The sequence below is a fragment of the Mobula birostris genome, chromosome 18 (assembly GCF_030028105.1).
Source record: "Mobula birostris isolate sMobBir1 chromosome 18, sMobBir1.hap1, whole genome shotgun sequence".
In the NCBI taxonomy this organism is placed as follows: domain Eukaryota; kingdom Metazoa; phylum Chordata; class Chondrichthyes; order Myliobatiformes; family Myliobatidae; genus Mobula; species Mobula birostris.
Window position 1 is genome coordinate 3509269 of NC_092387.1, and position 20942 is coordinate 3530210.

At 42.7% G+C, this 20942-nt stretch overlaps 1 protein-coding gene across 2 annotated transcripts in view; it reads left to right on the forward strand.

The window, feature by feature from the left end:
- The window catches only part of LOC140211906 (neogenin-like), a 343448-nt gene that overhangs the window by 69125 nt on the left and 253381 nt on the right, over positions 1-20942 (forward strand). For both annotated transcript variants that reach the window (XM_072282103.1, XM_072282104.1), the window contains exon 2: positions 15348-15665. In XM_072282103.1, the coding sequence (XP_072138204.1) occupies positions 15348-15665 (318 nt within the window). The remainder of the gene's footprint in view (positions 1-15347; positions 15666-20942) is intronic.

Sequence of the window (20942 nt, forward strand, 5' to 3'; positions counted from 1 at the left end):
AGAGTTAATAGGAGTGAGGTCAATAAAGTGGTATTACTGTAGGAATATTACTGCAGAGTGCTTGATGGTTTAGCATGGACTAAAGGGCCTAATTTTCCTGTTGGGACATACTGAAACTACAGAGCAAATACTGACCACAGTGAGTTCATCTCAACCTTAGGGCTGCAGATATGATGATAGAGCTAGAAAATGGCAGGAAATCCATGGAGAAGGGGAGCTGGAGCCTGACGCTAAGGGCTCTCAGTGGTGATGATTGAGAAGCTTGTTGTAGTATGATTGAGATCATATGAGAATGTGAGGTCATGTTACCTTTGTTCTGATAATTTCCAGATCTCCAAGTTGTTAGGCTTTAGGACACTCCTATCGGCTTCACTTAGTCTGTATCCAAATCATTAAGTTCAGTGCATTTCAAATCAAGGCTACTTCAGATGCTTTTTTAAAAGGCATTTTGGCATCACTGAAAAACATAACTAGAGGTTTATTTAAAACTTAGTTTTAATGCTGTTTTCATTGCTGTAAAAATTAATGTTGCCTTGAAAGAGTTAATAAGCCTGAGGCTGTTATTCATCGATAAACGCTAGAAATAAAGTAGATGCTAGTGGGTCATCTGAGTGGGCATTTCACTATTATAGCATTCCTAACAAAATCTTTATTAATATAAATGTGGTTCTCTCATTACTGTCCCTACGTTGGATATCACAGCTGCTACCAGAGCAACATGGTTACTGCTTAGTACTCAAAGCCTTATCAGTCTCTCAGTTCTCTTGGTAGCCTGTTTCACTTTCTCAGAGCACACAGCTAGCGAAAGGTTTATTGAGCAAAATTTGAACTCTGTGCAGGCTCATTCCACTTCTGCCTAATCTCTTTTTGTTATGGGCATAATTATTTTTGTGTGAATGGGAGAGGGCATTGAAGGAAAAGAGAGGCCTCTTAAAGTGCTCAGACATAGTAAATTACTTTTAGCTACAGCTACTGCTCCTGAATAGGCAATGAGGTCCTCCATTGTCGAGACCACAACATTCCACAGGTTATTGGTATCGTCGGATGAGAGAAGAATGTTAACCAAATTAGGGGAGAATTCTCTGATTTCTGAACAATGCTCTAGGATTCTTCACTCCCTGACCTAGAGGAAAATGTGGAGTTTGTAACAACATTTAATTTTATGATAATAATTGTCAATTCCCAAAGTAACGTGTTCAGCAGGAAAATCAGAATTAGAATCAAGTTTATTATCGCTGGCATATGTTACTAAATTTGCTGTTTTGTGGCAGCAGGGCAGTGCAATGCATAAAATATACTATAAATTATAAAAAGATTATTATCATGTTGATGTTGGGGAGGCTACTGCCCATTGTGGAGCTGGCTGAGTTTATAACTTTTTGCAGCTTTTTCTAATATTGAGCAGTGGCCCCTCCGTACCAGACGATGATGCAACCAGATAGAATATTTTCCCCAGTTAAATTTGCTACTCTTAGAGAATTGATATGTCACCAGAGCTACTTATGTTTTCTTTATGTCGTGTTTTCTTTGCAATTGCATCAGTATATTGGGCCCAAGATAGTCCTTCAGAGATGTTGATACCCAGAATCCTGAAACTGCTCACCCGTCCACTTCTGATACCTTGTTGAAGACTGGAGTATGTTCCCTTGACTTCCCCGTTATGAAGTCCACAATTAATTCCTTGGTCTTACTGACATTGAGTGCAAGTTGTTGCTGCAACACCACTCAACCAGCTGATCTATCTCACTCCTGTACGCCTCCTCATCACCAGCTGATGTATCTCACTCCTGTACGCCTCCTCATCACCAGCTGATCTATCTCACTCCTGTACACCTCCTCATCACCAGCTGATGTATCTCACTCCTGTACGCCTCCTCATCACCAGCTGATCTATCTCACTCCTGTACACCTCCTCATCACCAGCTGATCTATCTCACTCCTGTACACCTCCTCATCACCAGCTGATCTATCTCACTCCTGTACACCTCCTCATCACCAGCTGATCTATCTCACTCCTGTACGCCTCCTCATCACCGGCTGATCTATCTCACTCCTGTACACCTCCTCATCACCAGCTGATCTATCTCACTCCTGTACGCCTCCTCATCACCAGCTGATCTATCTCACTCCTGTACGCCTCCTCATCACCAGCTGATCTATCTCACTCCTGTACGCCTCCTCATCACCGGCTGATCTATCTCACTCCTGTACACCTCCTCATCACCGGCTGATCTATCTCACTCCTGTACACCTCCTCATCACCAGCTGATCTATCTCACTCCTGTACACCTCCTCATCACCAGCTGATCTATCTCACTCCTGTACACCACCTCATCACCAGCTGATCTATCTCACTCCTGTACGCCTCCTCATCACCAGCTGATCTATCTCACTCCTGTACGCCTCCTCATCACCAGCTGATCTATCTCACTCCTGTACGCCTCCTCATCACCAGCTGATCTATCTCACTCCTGTACGCCTCCTCATCACCAGCTGATCTATCTCACTCCTGTACGCCTCCTCATCACCAGCTGATCTATCTCACTCCTGTACGCCTCCTCATCACCAGCTGATCTATCTCACTCCTGTACGCCTCCTCATCACCAGCTGATCTATCTCACTCCTGTACGCCTCCTCATCACCAGCTGATCTATCTCACTCCTGTACACCTCCTCATCACCAGCTGATCTATCTCACTCCTGTACACCTCCTCATCACCAGCTGATCTATCTCACTCCTGTACGCCTCCTCATCACCAGCTGATCTATCTCACTCCTGTACGCCTCCTCATCACCAGCTGATCTATCTCACTCCTGTACACCTCCTCATCACCAGCTGATCTATCTCACTCCTGTACGCCTCCTCATCACCAGCTGATCTATCTCACTCCTGTACACCTCCTCATCACCAGCTGATCTATCTCACTCCTGTACGCCTCCTCATCACCAGCTGATCTATCTCACTCCTGTACGCCTCCTCATCACCAGCTGATGTATCTCACTCCTGTACGCCTCCTCATCACCGGCTGATCTATCTCACTCCTGTACGCCTCCTCATCACCGGCTGATGTATCTCACTCCTGTACGCCTCCTCATCACCGGCTGATCTATCTCACTCCTGTACACCTCCTCATCACCGGCTGATGTATCTCACTCCTGTACGCCTCCTCATCACCAGCTGATCTATCTCACTCCTGTACACCTCCTCATCACCAGCTGATCTATCTCACTCCTGTACGCCTCCTCATCACCAGCTGATCTATCTCACTCCTGTACACCTCCTCATCACCAGCTGATCTATCTCACTCCTGTACGCCTCCTCATCACCAGCTGATCTATCTCACTCCTGTACGCCTCCTCATCACCAGCTGATCTATCTCACTCCTGTACACCTCCTCATCACCGGCTGATCTATCTCACTCCTGTACGCCTCCTCATCACCGGCTGATCTATCTCACTCCTGTACACCTCCTCATCACCAGCTGATCTATCTCACTCCTGTACGCCTCCTCATCACCAGCTGATCTATCTCACTCCTGTACGCCTCCTCATCACCAGCTGATCTATCTCACTCCTGTACGCCTCCTCATCACCAGCTGATCTATCTCACTCCTGTACACCTCCTCATCACCAGCTGATCTATCTCACTCCTGTACGCCTCCTCATCACCAGCTGATCTATCTCACTCCTGTACACCTCCTCATCACCGGCTGATCTATCTCACTCCTGTACGCCTCCTCATCACCAGCTGATCTATCTCACTCCTGTACACCTCCTCATCACCGGCTGATCTATCTCACTCTTGTACGCCTCCTCATCACCGGCTGATCTATCTCACTCCTGTACACCTCCTCATCACCAGCTGATCTATCTCACTCCTGTACGCCTCCTCATCACCAGCTGAAGTTCTGCCAACGATAGTGTCATCTACTGAACAGTGGGCTCAGGATGCAATCTTGAGGTGTCAGCGAGGAGGAGGTGCTATTTCTGATCTGCACTGACTGTGGTCTCTCAGTGAAGAAGTCAAGGATTCAGTTGCAGAGGGAGGAGAAGGGAGGGAACGTTGACTCAGACCATGAGAGGCCTGCGTTGGGCATTTTCGTGCCTTATAAGGCGCAAGTTGGAAGTTGCAGAGGGAGGTACAGGAGTACAATCTCTTCTCAGGGTACAGGGCCTGAAGTTTCCAACTTTTCCTGTCTGCACTTACTAAATATATCAAACTAATAGCTATTTTTGAATAAAAGTTAAAGAAGTGCTGATACTGAAAATCTGATGTAGAAGCAGTCGCTGGTTCAAACAATCATCTTTGGAAAGAGAAATGGAGTTCATATTTTAGGGCTTAGGATTGTTTCTCTTTTCACAAATGCTGCCTGCTGATTGTTTCTAGCAGTTTTCAAAGTTTGAGATTGACAAAGGACAGCATCAAACTATTTAACTCTGGAGAGTAACCCTGTCATCATATACCTGGCACTTAATCCACAGCTTGGTTTACCAGATCAACATTAAGTCTGGAAGCCTCAAGGCCATTGGGATCATTTGACACCCTGGTATTTACTATTATTGTAAAAGATAAAGTCAATGTCGTGTTTATTGTCATATACGCAAGGTGCGTACGCAGGTGGAATGAAAAACTTGTGAACGGCATCACAGGCACATAGCAACATATAAGCAGCACTCACAAGAAAAAACATGAAATAAGCATAAATTATACACAAGCCTTACAAAAAAGTGCAGAAGTAGAACAAAAAGTAAGTCCATTTTAGTGCAAAGTAGTGAAAGTGTTGCTAGACTAGTGATTGGGGTTTGGCAGCTGCTCCAACAACAAATTGATTGTAGGTTTGTAGATGTAGATGTGAGACTTCAGACTTCTGAATGTCCTGCCCACTAGTAACTGCGAGAAGATTGTATGGTCTGTCTGGTGGGAGTCTTTGCCTTCTTGAGACAGCTCCTCCTGTGGATACTACTGATGTATGAGGGATGTGCCCATTGATGTATTAGACTGAGATGTTCTCAACTGCACTGTAGTAAGATAAGGAGGCTAAAATTCCACCTTTAGGCTAATGGAATTCCAATGGAATATTTGAATGCACGCAGTATATGGAATAAGGTAGATGATCTTGTAGTGCATTTAGAGATTGGCTGGTATGATGTTGTGGGCATCACTGAGTCGTGGCTGAAAGAAGATTATAGCTGGGAGTTTAACATTCAAAGATTCACTTTGTATCGAAAGGGCAGGCAGATAGCCACAGGGGATGGTGTGGGACTAAGAAACGGAAGATATAGAATCCTTGTGGATAGAGTTAAGAAATTGCAAGGGTAAAAAGACCCTGATGGGAGTCATATACAGGTCACTAAACAGTAGTCAGGATGTGGACTTCAAATTACAACTGGAAATAGAAAAGGCATGTCAAAAGGGCAATGTTATGATAATCATGGAGATTTCAGCATGCAGGGAGATTGGGAAAATCAGGTTCCTGAGAGAGAATTTGAAGAATGTGTACAAGATGGCTTTTTCGAACAGCTTGTAGTTGAGCCCACAAGGGGATCAGTTATTCAGGACTGGGTGTTGTGTAACTGGATCTGATTAAGGAGCTTAAGTTGGAGGAACCTTTAGGATCACAATGTAATAGAATTCACCCTTCAATTTGAGAGGAAGATGCTAAAGTTAGATGTATTAGTATTATAGTGGAATAAAGGGAATTAGAGGCATGAGAGAGGAGCTGACCAAAATTAATTAGATGGGGACACTAGCAGGGATGATGGTAGAACAGCAATGGCTGGAGTTTCTGGGTGAAATTCAAAAGGTGTAGGATAAGGGCAAAGAAGGAATAGTATTCTAAAGGGAGAATTGTGCAACTGTGGCTGACAAGGGAAGTCAAAAACAGCATAAAAGAAAAAGAAAGAAAATTAATAGGAAGTTAGAGGATTGGGAAACATTTTAAAAAAACAACAGAAGGCAACTGAAAAAAGCCATAAGGATGGAAAAGATGAAATATGGAGGTAAGCTAGCCAATAATATCAAAGAGGATACCAAAAGTTTTTCAGAATATGAAGGGTAAAAGAGAGGTGAGAGTAGATATTGGATTGCTGGAAAATGATGCTGGAGAGGTAGTAATGGGGGAACAAGGAAATCTCAAATGAAATGAATAAATATTTTTCATCAGTCTTCACTGTGGAAGACACTAGCAGTACGCCAAAAGTTCGAGAGTGTAAAGGGGCAGAAGTGTGTGAAGTTGTCATCACCAGAGAGAAGGTGCTTGGGAAAATGAAATGTCTGAAGATAGGTAAGTCACCTGGATCAGATGGGCTACACCACAGAGAGGGAGCTGAAATGATTGTGGAGGCCTTAGTAATGATCATTCCAGAATCACTAGATTCTGGCGTGGTCCTGGTGGAATGGAAATTGCAAATGTTACTCCACTCTTCAAGAAAGGAGGGAACCAGAAGAAAAGGAATTATAGGCCAGTTAGACTGACATCAGTGGTTGGGAAGGTGTTGGGTTCGATTGTTAAGGATTTGGTTTCTGCGTGTTTGGAGGCACATGATAAAATAGGCCATAGTCAGCATTGTTTCCTTAAAAGAAAATCTTACCTGACAAATCTGTTGGCATTCTTTGAGAAAATAACAAGCAGAATAGACAAAGGAGAATCTGTGGATGTTGCATACCTGGATTTTCAGAAGGTCTTTGACAGGTTGCTGCATATGAGGATGCTTAACAAGTTAAATGCCTGTGGTATTACAGGAAAGATAATAACATGGGTAGAGCATTGGCTGATTGGCAGGAAGTAAAGAGTGGGAACAAGGGAGCCTTTTCTAATTGGCTACCGGTGATTAGTGATGGTCAGTATTGGGACTGGTTCTTTTTACATTTTATGTCAATGATCTGGATGACAGAATTGATAACTTTGTGGCCAAGTTTGCTGAAGATACAAAGATAGGAGGAGGGGCAGATAGTGTTGTGGAAGCAAGGAGGCTGAAGAAAGACACAGACAAATTTGGAGAATGGGCAAAGAAGTGGCAGATGGAATACAGTGTCGGGAAGTGTATAGTCATTCAGTTTGGTAGAAGGAATCAAAGCATGGACTATTTTCTAAATGGAGAAAATTCAAAAATCCGAGTGCAAAGGGACTTGGGAGTCTTCGTGCAGGATTCCCCAAGGTCAATTTGCAGGTTGAGTTGGTGGTGATGAAGGCAAATGTAATGTTAGCATTCATTTTGAGAGGACTAGAATATAAAAACAAGGATGTAATGCTGAGTCTTGATAAGGCTGTGGTGAGGTCTCACTTGGAGTATTGTGTGCAGTTTTGAGCCTCTTATTTAAGAAAGGATGTGCTGGCATTGGAGAGGGTTCAGAGAAGGTTCACGAGAATGATTCTAGGAATAAAAAGACTTATTGTATGAAGAGCAATTGATGGCTCTGGGCCTCGGCTCGCTGGAATTTAGAGGACTGAGTGAAGATCTCATTGAAACCTTTTGAATGATGAAAGGCCTAGGTAGAGTGGATATGGAGAGGATGTTTCCTATGGTGGGGGAATCTTAAGGGCAGAGACTCAGAATAGAGGGACGTCCATTCAGACCAAGATGAGGAATTTCTTTAGCCAGACGGTAGTGAATCTGTGGAATTTGTTGCCACATATGTAAGGCGGAGGTTGTTAGGTTCTTCATTAGTCTGGGTGTGAAGGGTTATGGGGAGATGGCGGGAGAATGGGGTTGAGAGAGAAATGGCGGAGCAGACTCGATGGGCTGAATGTCCTGATTTCTTTCTGATGTCTTATGGTCTTATGGAGTTGTTAAAGCTGCTAGGTATTGGTATTTGATGTGTTGATCAAACTGTTGAGTCAAAAATAGAAGATGCTTTGATAATAAAAATAAGAAGCATGTATGGAAGTTGAAGCAGCTACTGCTCCAGTTGAGGACTGGACTGCATGGTATTCTTCCAGTGAATGCATTGAATCTTATTTCACATTAATAACTACCAGACTGTGTCTCGAGCGGGATTAATACATGAATTTCTGTGGTAGATGCACAGTGTGAACCTGATTTCTGCTTTCATTAACTGTTGGTCAGCCTTGCCTCAAATTCTTTACACCTGTAGATCACCGTCCATTACATTTCATCTACTTTCCAGTCATATTTTCCATTTCATGTTTCTTGTTATTTTGAGGTCCTGGAATTCTGCTTCTAGGCTGCTGGAAGACTCTGGCTTCCTTATCCAAATCGCACTCTCCTCAGGATTCATGGCAATGTAAGATCACTGAAGGAGAGTATTACAGTTGTTTTTTTTCCTGACAACATCTGTGTGCTTATCTTGATCTTATTGTGTGATGATCAGTGGTCTTCTATGCAGGCAACGATCGCATCACTGGATCACTAGTGGCTGGTTTGTCTTTCTTTCTAACTGAGGCCGGATACAGGAACCTAGCTGGGATCAGCTTCTTGCTAGTCTATACAGTGAATTCCACTTAAATGGAACACATTGGGACCAATACATTTTGACACAATTGAGTGGCTGTCCCAATTAGCCGAAGTTTCATGAAAATAGTTAACAAAGTATAAAAAAAGACAAACTGATGAAGGGTCTTGGGCCAAAACATCAACTGCTTGTTCATTTCCATAGATGCTGTCTGACCTGCTGAGTTTCTGCAGCATTTTGTGTGCATTGCTCTGGATTTCCAGCATCTGCAGAATCTCTTGTGTTGAAAAGGACAAAATTACTGAGTAAAAAATTATGCATTTAATTTAAATACAGGACAAATTGGAACACTACCAATATTACTACAATACTATAAAAGTTTGTCTTAGTTCCTAATTGTTATTGACAGAGGAATTCACCGGTATATGCTGCTGTGTTGTTTTGATTGACTGTAAATGAACAAAATCAACACAGACACCTAGTGCTGATAATGGACTGCCTTCATCCATGTTTGTCCATCGTCGTCGTCAATGAAGACCTCGACACCATTGACGGTGTCGAGACTAGTGCATGAGTTAGATTTAAGTGAGGGAGAGTTGTGCAGCGTCAGCCTCACTCTCTTCCCAATTCCCATCTGGATCCAGTGTCAAGACAGAGTCGAGATGGCTGGAGATGGGACTAGGCGCAGACACCTGTCGTGCTCTACACGTTCCATGACGCTTGCAGAGACTGCCTTCTTGACTTCATACAATGCTTTTGAACATTGCGTTCCTCCAAATCTTCATTTCATTGTAGCTTCCTGTTTAATATGGTGCTAGTGAAGCACAACGACAACTTGCTGGCAGCAAAAACAACTATTAACTACTTTATTAATCACATTTTTTTTAATCAGGAAGGATCACTGCAATCAGTAGCCTGTAACTTCCTTGTCGGAGTTAAGCTTTTGAACCCCTTGTATGACCTGGCACTTCTACAATGTGAACTAAAGTTTCAAAGGTGTAGGATGGTTGTGGCATGGAGTGTACAGACTGAATCAAGGAAGCGGGTCCTGGTCCTGAGAGCAGGCAACGAGCCAACGTTTGGTTGCTGGAGTGGACTCAGAGGCAATTCAAAGCAGCACAACCGAGGCAAGATGTTTGGGCCCAGATCTGAGATCCAGGAACAACCTACTGTTTGGCTGATTTAAGTGCTGGGCTGAATTGAAAAGGTCAGGGTGTTGGAGCCAGAGGTGTGGGACATGCTGGTGGTTAGCTCACTGTTCTGTGATGTTTACTTGTTTCTGAGCTGAACTGAGTCCTTGGCCTGCAACTAAAGGGCTCCTGGATTAGCCTGCCTTGCTTCTTGGCTGTGGACTTACCTTCGTGAATTTCAGTTGTTATTTGCTTATTTTTATTGTTTGCACGATTTATTTTTTTCTGCACACTGGGTGTTTGACAGTTTTTTTAATGAGTTCTATTGGGTTTCTTTGTTTTGTGGCTGCCTGTAAAATTGTATATTGTATACGTACTTTGATCATAAATATACTTTGAACATTCAAAATGATTGTCATTACCCTCAAATTCTTTGTAGTTCCCAACTTGCTGAAGTAGCGAAATTGGTTCATTTTCACTCCCAGACGTTTCCAGCATCTGCAGGCCTGAATGCTTGAAAACAGTACTGAATTGTCATACTGCTGATTTCTCACCAACTATCAGTGACAAACATCACTATTTTTTAAACACAAATTCACAAAACTGTTCGCTCTAAGCACGGTATAATGTCAATCAGTTACACAAGTGCGCACAACTGACACTAGTTAGAGCAACACACATAAAAGTTGCTGGTGAACGCAGCAGGCCAGGCAGTATCTCTAGGAAGAGGTACAGTCGATGTTTCGGGCCGAGACCCTTCGTCAGGATTAACCGACAGAAGAACTAGTAAGAGATTTGAAAGCGGGAGGGGGAGGGGGAGATCGGAAATGATAGGAGAATACAGGAGTGGGAGGGATGGAGCCAAGAGCTGGACAGGTGATTGGCAAAAGGGATATGAGAGGATCATGGGACAGGAGGCCCAGGGAGAAGGAAAAGGGGGGGGGGGAACCCAGAGGATGGGCAAGGGGTATAGTGAGAGGGGCAGAGGGAGAAAAAGGAGAAAGAGAAAAAAAATGTGTGTATATAAATAAATAACGGATGGGGTACGAGGGGGTGGTGGGGCAATAGCGGAAGTTTGAGAAGTCAGTGTTCATGCCATCAGGTTGGAGGCTACCCAGATGGATATAAGGTGTTGTTCCTCCAACCTGAGTGTGGCTTCATCTTTACAGTAGAGAAGGCTGTGGATAGACATATTAGAATGGGAATGGGATGTGGAATTAAAATGTGTGGCCACTGGGAGATCCTGCTTTCTCTGGCGGACAGAGTGTAGTGTTCAGCAAAACGATCTCCCAGTCTGCGTCGGGTCTCGTCAATATATAGAAGGCCCCATCGGGTGCACAGGACGCAGTATATCACCCCAGCCGACTCACAGGTGAAGTGTCGCCTCACCTGGAAGGACTGTCTGGGGTCCTGAATGGTAGTGAGGGAGGAAGTGTAACGTCTACTGTATCCGGCCCGAAAAGTCGACTGTACCTCTTCCTAGAGATGCTGCCTGGCCTGCTGCGTTCACCAGCAACTTTTATGTGTGTTGCTTGAAATTCCAGCATCTGCCGATTTCCTTATGTTTGCATTTTGAAATGAACAGCTGCCTCGTTTAACCAATGGACCAATTAACCGGAATCATTACTGCATGAGACTCCTGGAACATTTTCTACTCAGTACCGTGGGGGGGGGGGGGGTAATGCATTACCTCATTGTTTTACTTAGAGTTGTGTCACCTTGATTGGTGTCTAGGTTTCTTGGGGATTGTGTATAGCTGTGCAACCTATTATTTTTCCACAATAAGGCGACGCACAGTTAGACAATTTTTTAAAATCAGTGCTGGGATCTGGGAATATAGATCCATAATCTGGGAATATAGATCTATACTGGGCACCGCGGTGGCACAGTGATTAGTGCAGCACTATTACGGCTCGGGCAACAGAGTTCAGAGTTTAATTGGAGTCATAGAACATTACAGCATAGAAAAGGTTATTTGACACATCTAGTCTGTGCTCAACCATTAATCTGCTTAGTCACCTCAACCTGCACCAAGATCATAGCTCTCCATACTCCCACATGTACACTATCCAAATTTCTCTTAAATGTTGAAATCGACCCCACATCCACCGCTTGCACTGTTAGCTCATTCCACACTCTTATTACCACCTCTGATTGAAGAAATCTCCCCTCATGCTCTCCTTAAGCATTTCATCTTTCACCTTAATGTATGACCTCTAGTTGTAGTCTCACCCATCCTCAGTAGAAAAAACTTATTTGCATTTACCCTATCTATACCCATCATAATTTTGTACACCTCTATCAAATTTTCCATGAATCTTTTATGTTCAAGGGAATAAAGTTCTAACCTATTCAATGTTCCCTATAACTCAAGTCCTCAAGTCTCAGGGTTTTTAAAGACCTGAGTGTTCTTCAGTCCACAGTAAGAGAAATTATCTACAAATCGAGGAAGTTTGTACAATGTTGAAGGAGGTGAAAAAGAATCCAAGGGTAACAGCAAAGGACCTGCAGAAATCTCTAGAACTTGCTAAAGTCTTTGTTCATGTGTCCATTATAGGAACATCACTGAACAAGAATGATGTTCATGGAAGGACACCACAGAGGAAGCCACTGCTCTCCAGAAAAAAAAACATTGCTGCACGTCTCAAGTTTGCTAAAGACAACCTGGATTTTGCATAACACTTCTGGGACAATGTTCTGAGGACAGATGAGACAAAAGTTGAACTTTTTGGCAAAAATGCACACTGTTATGTTTGGTGGAAAAAGGGCACAGCACACCAACACCAAAACCTCATCCCAACTATGAAGCATGGTGGAAGGAGCATCATGGTTTGGGGCTGCTTTGTTGCCTTAGGGCCTGGACAGCTTGTAATCGTTGAGGGAACAATTCATTCAAAATTGTGTCAAGGGCATTTTATAGGAGAATGTCAGGGTAGTAGTCTGTCACCTGAAGCTTAATAGAAGCAACATATATCAAAGTTGCTGCCTGGCTTGCTGCGTTCACCAGCAACTTTGATGTGTGTTGCTTGAATTTCCAGTATCTGCAGAATTCCTGTTGTTTGCATTTTTAAATTCACTACTGCGAAGCCTCTTCCGGTGATGCCTACACCGAAGAAGCTTAATAGAAGTTGGGTGATGCAACAAGACGATGATGTGAAATGCAGGAGTGTATCAACAACAGAATGGTTTAACAAGATGAAAGCTTGTGTTTTAGAATGGCCAACTCAGAGTCCAGACCTTAACCCATTTGAGATGCTGTGGCATGATCTGAAAAACGCTGTTCATGCAAGGTATCCCAGAAATACTGATGAAAGGAAACAGTTTTTTTTGTGGAGGTATGCTGTAAAATTCTTCTTAGCCATTGTGCAAAACTAATCAGCAGCTACAGGAAGTGTTTGTAGGTTTTTGGTGTTAAAGGAGGTTCTACCAGTTATTAAATGCAGGGTTGATATACCTTTTCCAGCCTGGACTGTGAACGATTAAACAATGTGTTCAATAAAGACATGAAGAGAACAATTGTTAGTTTGTAATTAGTTTCGGCAGATTGTATTTGTCTATTGTTGTGACTTAGATGAAGATCAGACCTCATTTTATGAGTAATTAACACAGAAAACCAGGTAATTGCAAAGTGTTCACAAACTTTTTTCTTGCAACTGGATATATCCAGTCTTAGAATACCTTCCAATAACTTTCCCACTAATGATGTCAGGCTCACCAGCGTATACTTTCCTGCCTTGTTCTTTGAGCCTTTCTTAAACAACAGAACAACATTAGCTGTACTCCAATCCTCTGGCATCTCACCCATGTCTAAGAATGTTTTAAATATCTTTGCTTGGGACAATACAATTTCTGTACTAGCCTCCCACAGGGTCTGAGGGATCACATTGTCAGGCCCTAGGGATTTATTCCCCCCCTCCCTCTAATTTGCTTCAAGACAGCAAAAACTCCTCCTTTGTAATCTGTGTTGGGTCCTTAACCTCACTGCTGATTTGCCTTGTATCTATGGACTCTATGTCTGTTTCCTGAGTAAATACAGGTGCAAAAAATTTATTTAAGATCTCCTCTATCTCTTTCATTTCCACGTATAGATTGCCATTTTGATCTTCCAGAGGATCAATTTTGTCCCTTGCTAAACTTTTGCTCTTAATATATCTGTAGAAACTCTTCACATTGTCTACTAGAGCAATCTGATGTCTCTTAGCCCTCCTGATTTTCTTACGTGTTCTCTTACATTTCTTATACTCTGAGAACCTCATTTGTTTCTGTTGGCTACACCTGCTATACACTTCATTTTTCTTAACCAGAGCCTCAGTATCTCTCAAAAACAAAAGTTCCCTAAACCGGTCATTCTTGCCTTTTTTGTGACAGGAATCTACAAGCTTGTACTCTCAAAATTTCACTTTTGAAGGCCTCCCAGTTACCAAGTACACTTTTGCCAGAAAACAACCTGTCCCAATTCATGCAAACAACAGGAATTCTGCAGATGCTGGAAATTCAAGCAACACACATAAAAGTTGCTGAGTCTCGGCCTGAAACGTCGACTGTACCTCTTCCTAGAGATGCTGCCTGGCCTGCTGCGTTCACCAGCAACTTTTATGTGTGTTGTCCCAATTCATGTGCCAGATCCTTTCCGATGCCTTCAAAATTGGCCTTTTTCCAACTTAGAATCTCGTGTTAATCAGAGTTAAAGGGTGGTGCGGCTCAAAGGGCCGGAAGGCCCTATTTCACACTGCATTTATTGTAAATTAAAAAATAGATATAGAAGTTGGCATAACAGGTAGATAGGATCATAAAGAGAACTTTTGGCACATAGTACCAAGTACAGGATTGGGAATATTATGATGAAGTAGTATGAGACATGGGGAAAAACCAAATTTGTAGAATTGTTTCACCTATCACTTTGTATTTCTTCCTTCCTTCCCCCATCTTCTTACTCTGACTTTTTTCTCATCTTCTTTTTCACCAGTCTTGGTGGAGGGTCTCGGCCCGAAACATCAACTGTTTACTCATTTCCATAGATGCTACCTGGCCTGCTGAGTTCCTCCAGCATTTTGTGTGTGTTGCTTGGATTTCCAGCATCTGCCAACCTTATCTTGTTTGGAGTACTGTTTGCAGTTCTGGTAATCTATCTATCGGAAAGATGTCAATGAGATTAAAAGAGTACAGAGAAAATTTACAAGGATGTTGCTGGGACTTGATAACCTGAGTTATAGGGAAAGGTTGAAAAGGTTAAGATATTTTTTCCTGGAGGAGAGGAGAACATGGGGAGATTTGATAGACATATACAAAATTATGAGGGGTATAGATAAGGTTAATGCAAGTAGGTTTTTTTCCACGCAGGTTGGGTGAAACTAGACCTAGGTTAAGCGCGAAAGGTGAAATATTTAAGGGGATCTTCTTCACTTTGGTGGTGCAAGTGTGGAACGAGCTGCCAGAGGAACTGGTGGATCCGGATTCACTTTCAACATTTGAAAAAGTTTGTATTAAGTACATGGATGGGAGGGGTATAGAAGGCTATGGTTGGGTGCAGGTCAATGAGACTGGGTAGAATACGGTTCGGCATAGACTAGATAGGCCGAAGGGCTTGTTTCTTTGCTGTAGTCTTCCACGGCTCTACATAATGCCCCAGTTGTAGACCTATTTCTCTGTATTTACGTATTGTACTCTGCCTCTGAAATTTATTCCACTGACCTCAACGTGATGAATGTTTGAGACCAATAGCAATCTGAATATTTTGACTGGGGATGAATGTGTGTAATGATATATGTATAATGATTTTTTTTCTGTCTTTTCATCTCTCAATAGAATCTGTCATCCGAAGATTCACACCTTTCTACTTTACAGTGGAGCCAGCAGACACACTCGCGATACGAGGGTCCTCAGTTATACTGAACTGTTCGGTTTTCGCTGAACCTAAAGCCAGAATTGAATGGAGAAAAGATGGAACATTCCTAAATCTGATTTCAGATGAACGCAGACAGATGCTTCTGGAAGGTTCACTGTTGATACATAGTGTGGTACATTCCAAACACCACAAACCTGATGAGGGATTTTATCAATGTGTTGCCACTATTGATAGCCTTGGAACCATTGTGAGCAGGACTGCCAAGATAACAGTAGCAGGTGGGTGCTGTTCTGAAGCGTCAGCTTTGGGTGCTGCTTATCTCGTTGCAATATGGGCATCAGCTGAGGGCAGTGTTTCCTTTTAGACTGTACAAGTTGGAATCTTTGTGCTATACAAACTGCAGCTTGAATTTCTAAGCCTCAATCCAAACCCAGTCCCTTCTCAATTTCATAAGTGTGTGTTGTCTCCTTTCCCCTCTCTACATTGGCAATTACATGGTGTGGAATTACTGTTAAGTTCAGGCAGTAATTCTCTAGCCTCTTGGATTATATACTTGTGCCAGATTTCACTGGGCTCTACCCTTAGAAGGAGAAATGAAAACTAATGCTATGGATTTCTTAATGTTAAGGATTCTATTAAGACCTGTGAGTTTCTGTGATTTGTATTACTGTCTGACACCTGCATTCTGAAACTTGCATACTCAGTCCAATAACTGGGATCAAGGACTGTGCTGAGGTGGGAAGGAGGGTGCAAATATTGCATAACATTTGTCTTCTTTGAGAGCCCTTAGATTCACAATGCATCCACACAAGTGATGTGAGTAGCAACATATCAGTAAGAGGGTGTAAAGCTGTTTGTTCTTAATGATCCAACAATGAGGTACTTGAAGCCCAATAAAGTAGCAAAAGCTGAAAATGTTCAGTGAATCAGTCAGCATCTGTGGAGAGAGAATGAGAATTAACACCAGGTTGATGATGTTTTTTGACATCATGCAGAACACAACATTCCAGCAGCACTTGTAATATTTAAGCAGATCTTATAGGTTACAGCGTAATTACTGGCTGAATTCTTCTAGCTGCTGCTGTTCTAGAATTATTTACGTTTTGGAGGACTTTGCAGAGTAAAAGGCTAATGCTGGAGGGCATTTTGCAGGCTTTGTTCCAGATGTAGTGCACCAATGGCCATTCTCCTTTCAAGTGAGAGAATGAACAGAAGGAATGCAAGGGCAAAAAAATGGAGAAGAAAGAGAGCACCCAACAGAGGAACAATCAGATGTTTAGTCACTATGAGCCTCCTTGCAGAAATCTACCAAACTTAAATCTGCCACGATACTCGTCCTCTTGAAGAGGGGTTGATGAGTTTACTGGGCCCCAGTTCATGATAGTAACTCTCTCCAGAAGAGTCTAGCCAGTTAAGTGATGTCTCTGCTTGCTGGTCTCTATAGTCATTCAGGTGAGCAGACACAGAAACCTGATGCATTGTTTGTGTTCAAATGAATAGCATTACTCTAGTAGGTGTTCTGATACATGTAGCCATTTGTGTGCTCTCAGATTCTGTTCCTTTACTGCAATTTGAAACCATCAGTCAGAGTCTGCTTAAAGAATACATTGAAGCCAATGTACAGATGCAGCAAGCGATTGGGAAAATAAATGCTATGTTGGTATTTATTACAAGTGGATTTTAGTGCAGCAGTGAAATGTCTTATTGCAATTATATAAGGCCTTGGTAAGACTGCCCCTAGCGTATTGTATACAGCTTTGGACTCTTTTTCTGTAAAGGGATATTCATGTCCTAATAGAAGTACAGAGAAAATTCACTTGTCTGCTTCTAGGGATAGTGGGTTTGATGCTGTGTGTCACCCTTGTAGACTAAGTGAAGGTGCTTCTTAAAGCAGTCATCCACTCTGCATTTGATTTCTCCCACGAGCTCGATGACCAAGGTGCTGCAACCCTATACAGTACAAAATTTCAATGATTCTCCATGCTCTGTGAAGACATTTATTTCCATCCCAGTCCTAAATGGCCTATTATTGCTAGACTGTGACATCTACAGGGTATTTAGATGGAAGAATCAGCTTCCCTGTTGAGCTCTTTAAGAATTTAGCCCGTTCTAGAAGTTCATCACTGTGATGGACTATAACAAATAAGTTGAATCTTGCTGGATGATGATCAAGAGCAGGATGTGTATCTTGTTCATAGCTCAGTGTTACTGAAATCAGTGTTAATGCCTCAGCTGCTGCTTTGGCTGGGAAGTACTCATGAAGTTGAACAAAAAGATTTAACCTAGAACCTTATGGTCTGTGAGGGTGACAATCACACTGCGTGGAAAACTGACCAAGCAAGCCATAAAGGGGCTGCAGAGTGAGTGTGTGTGTGTGTGTGTGTGTGTGTGCATGTGTGTGCGTGTGCGTGCGCGCGCGTACACACACCAGTTACTTTGCTAGTATATAAGTCAGATACTATAATTTTTTGTATTTATAAGAAAACCTGAATCCAGATTGGATATGAACTGTTCAGAAATGTTGAATCATCTTCTTCACATGAGAAAACTGAATTTGGGTTTTTTAAATTGTGTGAATAGATTGAGTGTCAGTCTCAGCGCCATGTACTACCTCAGTAATGGAACCTTGAGTTTTTAATTTAATGTAAGCAGCATTTAAATGAGTTTCGCACCATATCTGGCATGTTACTGGAGCTTAGTCTTACCTCTTGTCATACATGGGAGAACTGTGAAACCCTGATGGAATTGTGTTTGGTATTAACCGGTAGTAAATTATACAGTGTTGCAGGCATGTCACTGTAAAAGTCATGAGACAGAATGAAATAATTATTAGAAGTCCATCAGAAACAGGGTTTCTGGATTGTGCATCTCCATGTGACTTGGTGGAGCAGCGTTCTTGGATGTGCACATTCTTTCCAGTATTAGTGCTGTTGATTTACTTTCCTAATATTCCTAACAACCACCTCCTGTTCTGTATGTGTTGATAGGTGCTGCTTGGTTCCTGTGCAGTAGTGGTTTAGGGCAGGTCAGATAATTCAAGCTTTAGAAACCTTGGTGCACACAGTTTGGGATTAAACCAATAAAATGTGACCTCAAGTCTGTCCACAAGAGTTTAAGAGCAAAATCTCTGCTTTGGAGATTTTCAATGAAGAATAATAGTTCAAGAATCCATTGATTCTTCCCATTAAAGTAGTACTAAGGTCGAGCACCTTCACTCCATGTGCCAAAAGCAAAGTGTCCTGGTGGTCTCCTCTTTTGCCATGATTAGGCCACTCTCAGTGAGGAGGAATGACCCTCATATTGCACATGGGTAGCTTTCAACCTGATAGCATAAACATCAATTTCAACTTCTATGTTTTATCCCTTCTCTTCTTCTGGAACAAAGGGCATTACAGGGGCATGAGAGAGGAGTTGGCCAGAATTGACTGGAAAAGAACATTCAGGTAAGATGGCAGAGCAGCAGTGTCTAGAATTTCTGGAAGCAATTCAGAAGGCACAGGAAATATACATCCCAAAGAGGAAGAAGTATTTTAAAGGAAAGAGGACACAACTATGGCTAACAAGAGAAGTCTCCCAGATGCAATCAAACAATCTACCAGATGTAATAGTGGCCAGAGGACCTAGGGTAACAGAGGAACTGAAGGAAATTCACGTCAGGCACAAAATGGTGTTGGGTAAACTGATGGGACTGAAGGTTGATAAATCCCCAGGCCCTGATGGTCTGCATCCCAGGGTACTTAGGGAGGTGGCTCTAGAAATCGTGGATGCATTGGTAATCATTTTCCAATGTTCTATAGATTCAGGATCAGTTCCTGCAGCTTGGAGGGTAGCTAATGTTATCCCATTTTTTAAGAAAGGAGGGAGAGAGAAAACAGGCAATTATAGACCAGTTAGTCTGACATCCGTGGTGGGGAAGATGCTGGAATCAATTATAAAAGGTGTAATAGCGGCGTATTTGGATAGCAGTGGCAGGATAGGTCTGAGTCAGCATGGATTTACGAAGGGGAAATCATGCTTGACTAATCTTCTGGAATTTTTTGAGAATGTAACTATGAAAATAGACATGGGAAAGCCAGTGGATGTAGTGTACCTGGACTTTCAGAAAGCCTTTGATAAGGTCCCACATAGGAGGTTAGTGTGCAAAATTAGAGCAAATGGTATGGGGGTAGGGTACTGAAATAGATAGAAAATTGGTTAGAAACATAGAAAATAGGTGCAGGAGTAGGCCATTCAGCCCTTCGAGCCTGCACTGCCATTCAGTATGATCATGGCTGATCATCCAACTCAGAACCCTGTACCTGCCTTCTCTCCATACCCCCAATCCCTTTGCCACAAGGGCCATATCTAACTCCCTCTTAAATATACCAAATGAACTGGCCTCAACTGTTTCCTGTGGCAGAGGATTCCACAGATTCACCACTCTTTGTGTGAAGAAGTTTTTCCTAATCTCGGTCCTAAAGGCTTCCCCTTTATCCTTAAACTGTGACCCCTCGTTCTGGACTTCCCCAACATCGGGAACAATCTTCCTGCGTCTAGCCTGTCCAATCCCTTTAGAATTTTATACGTTTCAATAAGATCCCCCCTCAATCTTCTAAATTCCAGCGAGTATAAGCCAAGTCTTGCCATCCCCGGAATTAATCTGGTGAACCTTCTTTGTACTCCCTCGATGGCAAGGATGTCTTTCCTCAGATTAGGGGACCAAAACTGCACACAATACTCCAGGTGTGGTCTCACCAAGGCCTTGTACAACTGCAGTAGTACGTCCCTGCTCCTGTACTCGAATCCTCTTGCAATGAATGCCAGCATACCATTCGCCTTTTTCACCGCCTGCTGTACCTGCATGCCCACTTTCAATGACTGGTGTATAATGACACCCAGGTCTTGTTGCACCTCCCCTTTTCCTAATCAGCCACCATTCAGATAATAATCTGTTTTCCTGTTTTTGCCACCAAAGTGGATAACCTGACATTTATCCACATTAAATTGCATCTGCCATGAATTTGCCCACTCACTTAACCTATCCAAGTCACCCTGCATCCTCTTAGCATCCTCTTCACAGCTAACATTGCCGCCCAGCTTCGTGTCATCCGCAAACTTGGAGATGCTGCATTTAACTCCCTCATCTAAGTCATTAATATATATTGTAAACAACTGGGGTCCCAGCACTGAGCCTTGCGGTACCCCACTAGTCACTGCCTGCCATTCTGAAAAGGTCCCGTTTATTCCCACTCAAGAGGACTACAATATAAAAGCAAAGATGTAATGTTGAGACTTTGTAAAGCACTGGTGATGCATCACTTGGAGTATTGTGAGTAGGTTTGGACACCTTATTGTAGAAAGGATGTGCTGAAATTGGAGAAGGTTCAAAGGAAGTTCACAAAAATGATTCCAGGATTGAATAGCTTGTTACATGAAGACCATCTGATGGCTCTGGGCCTGTATTCACAAGAATTCAAAAGAATGAGGGGTGACCTCATTGAAACCTATCGAATAGTGAAAGGCCTTGATAGCCTGGATGCGGAGAGGATGTTCCAATGGTGGTACAGTCTAAGACC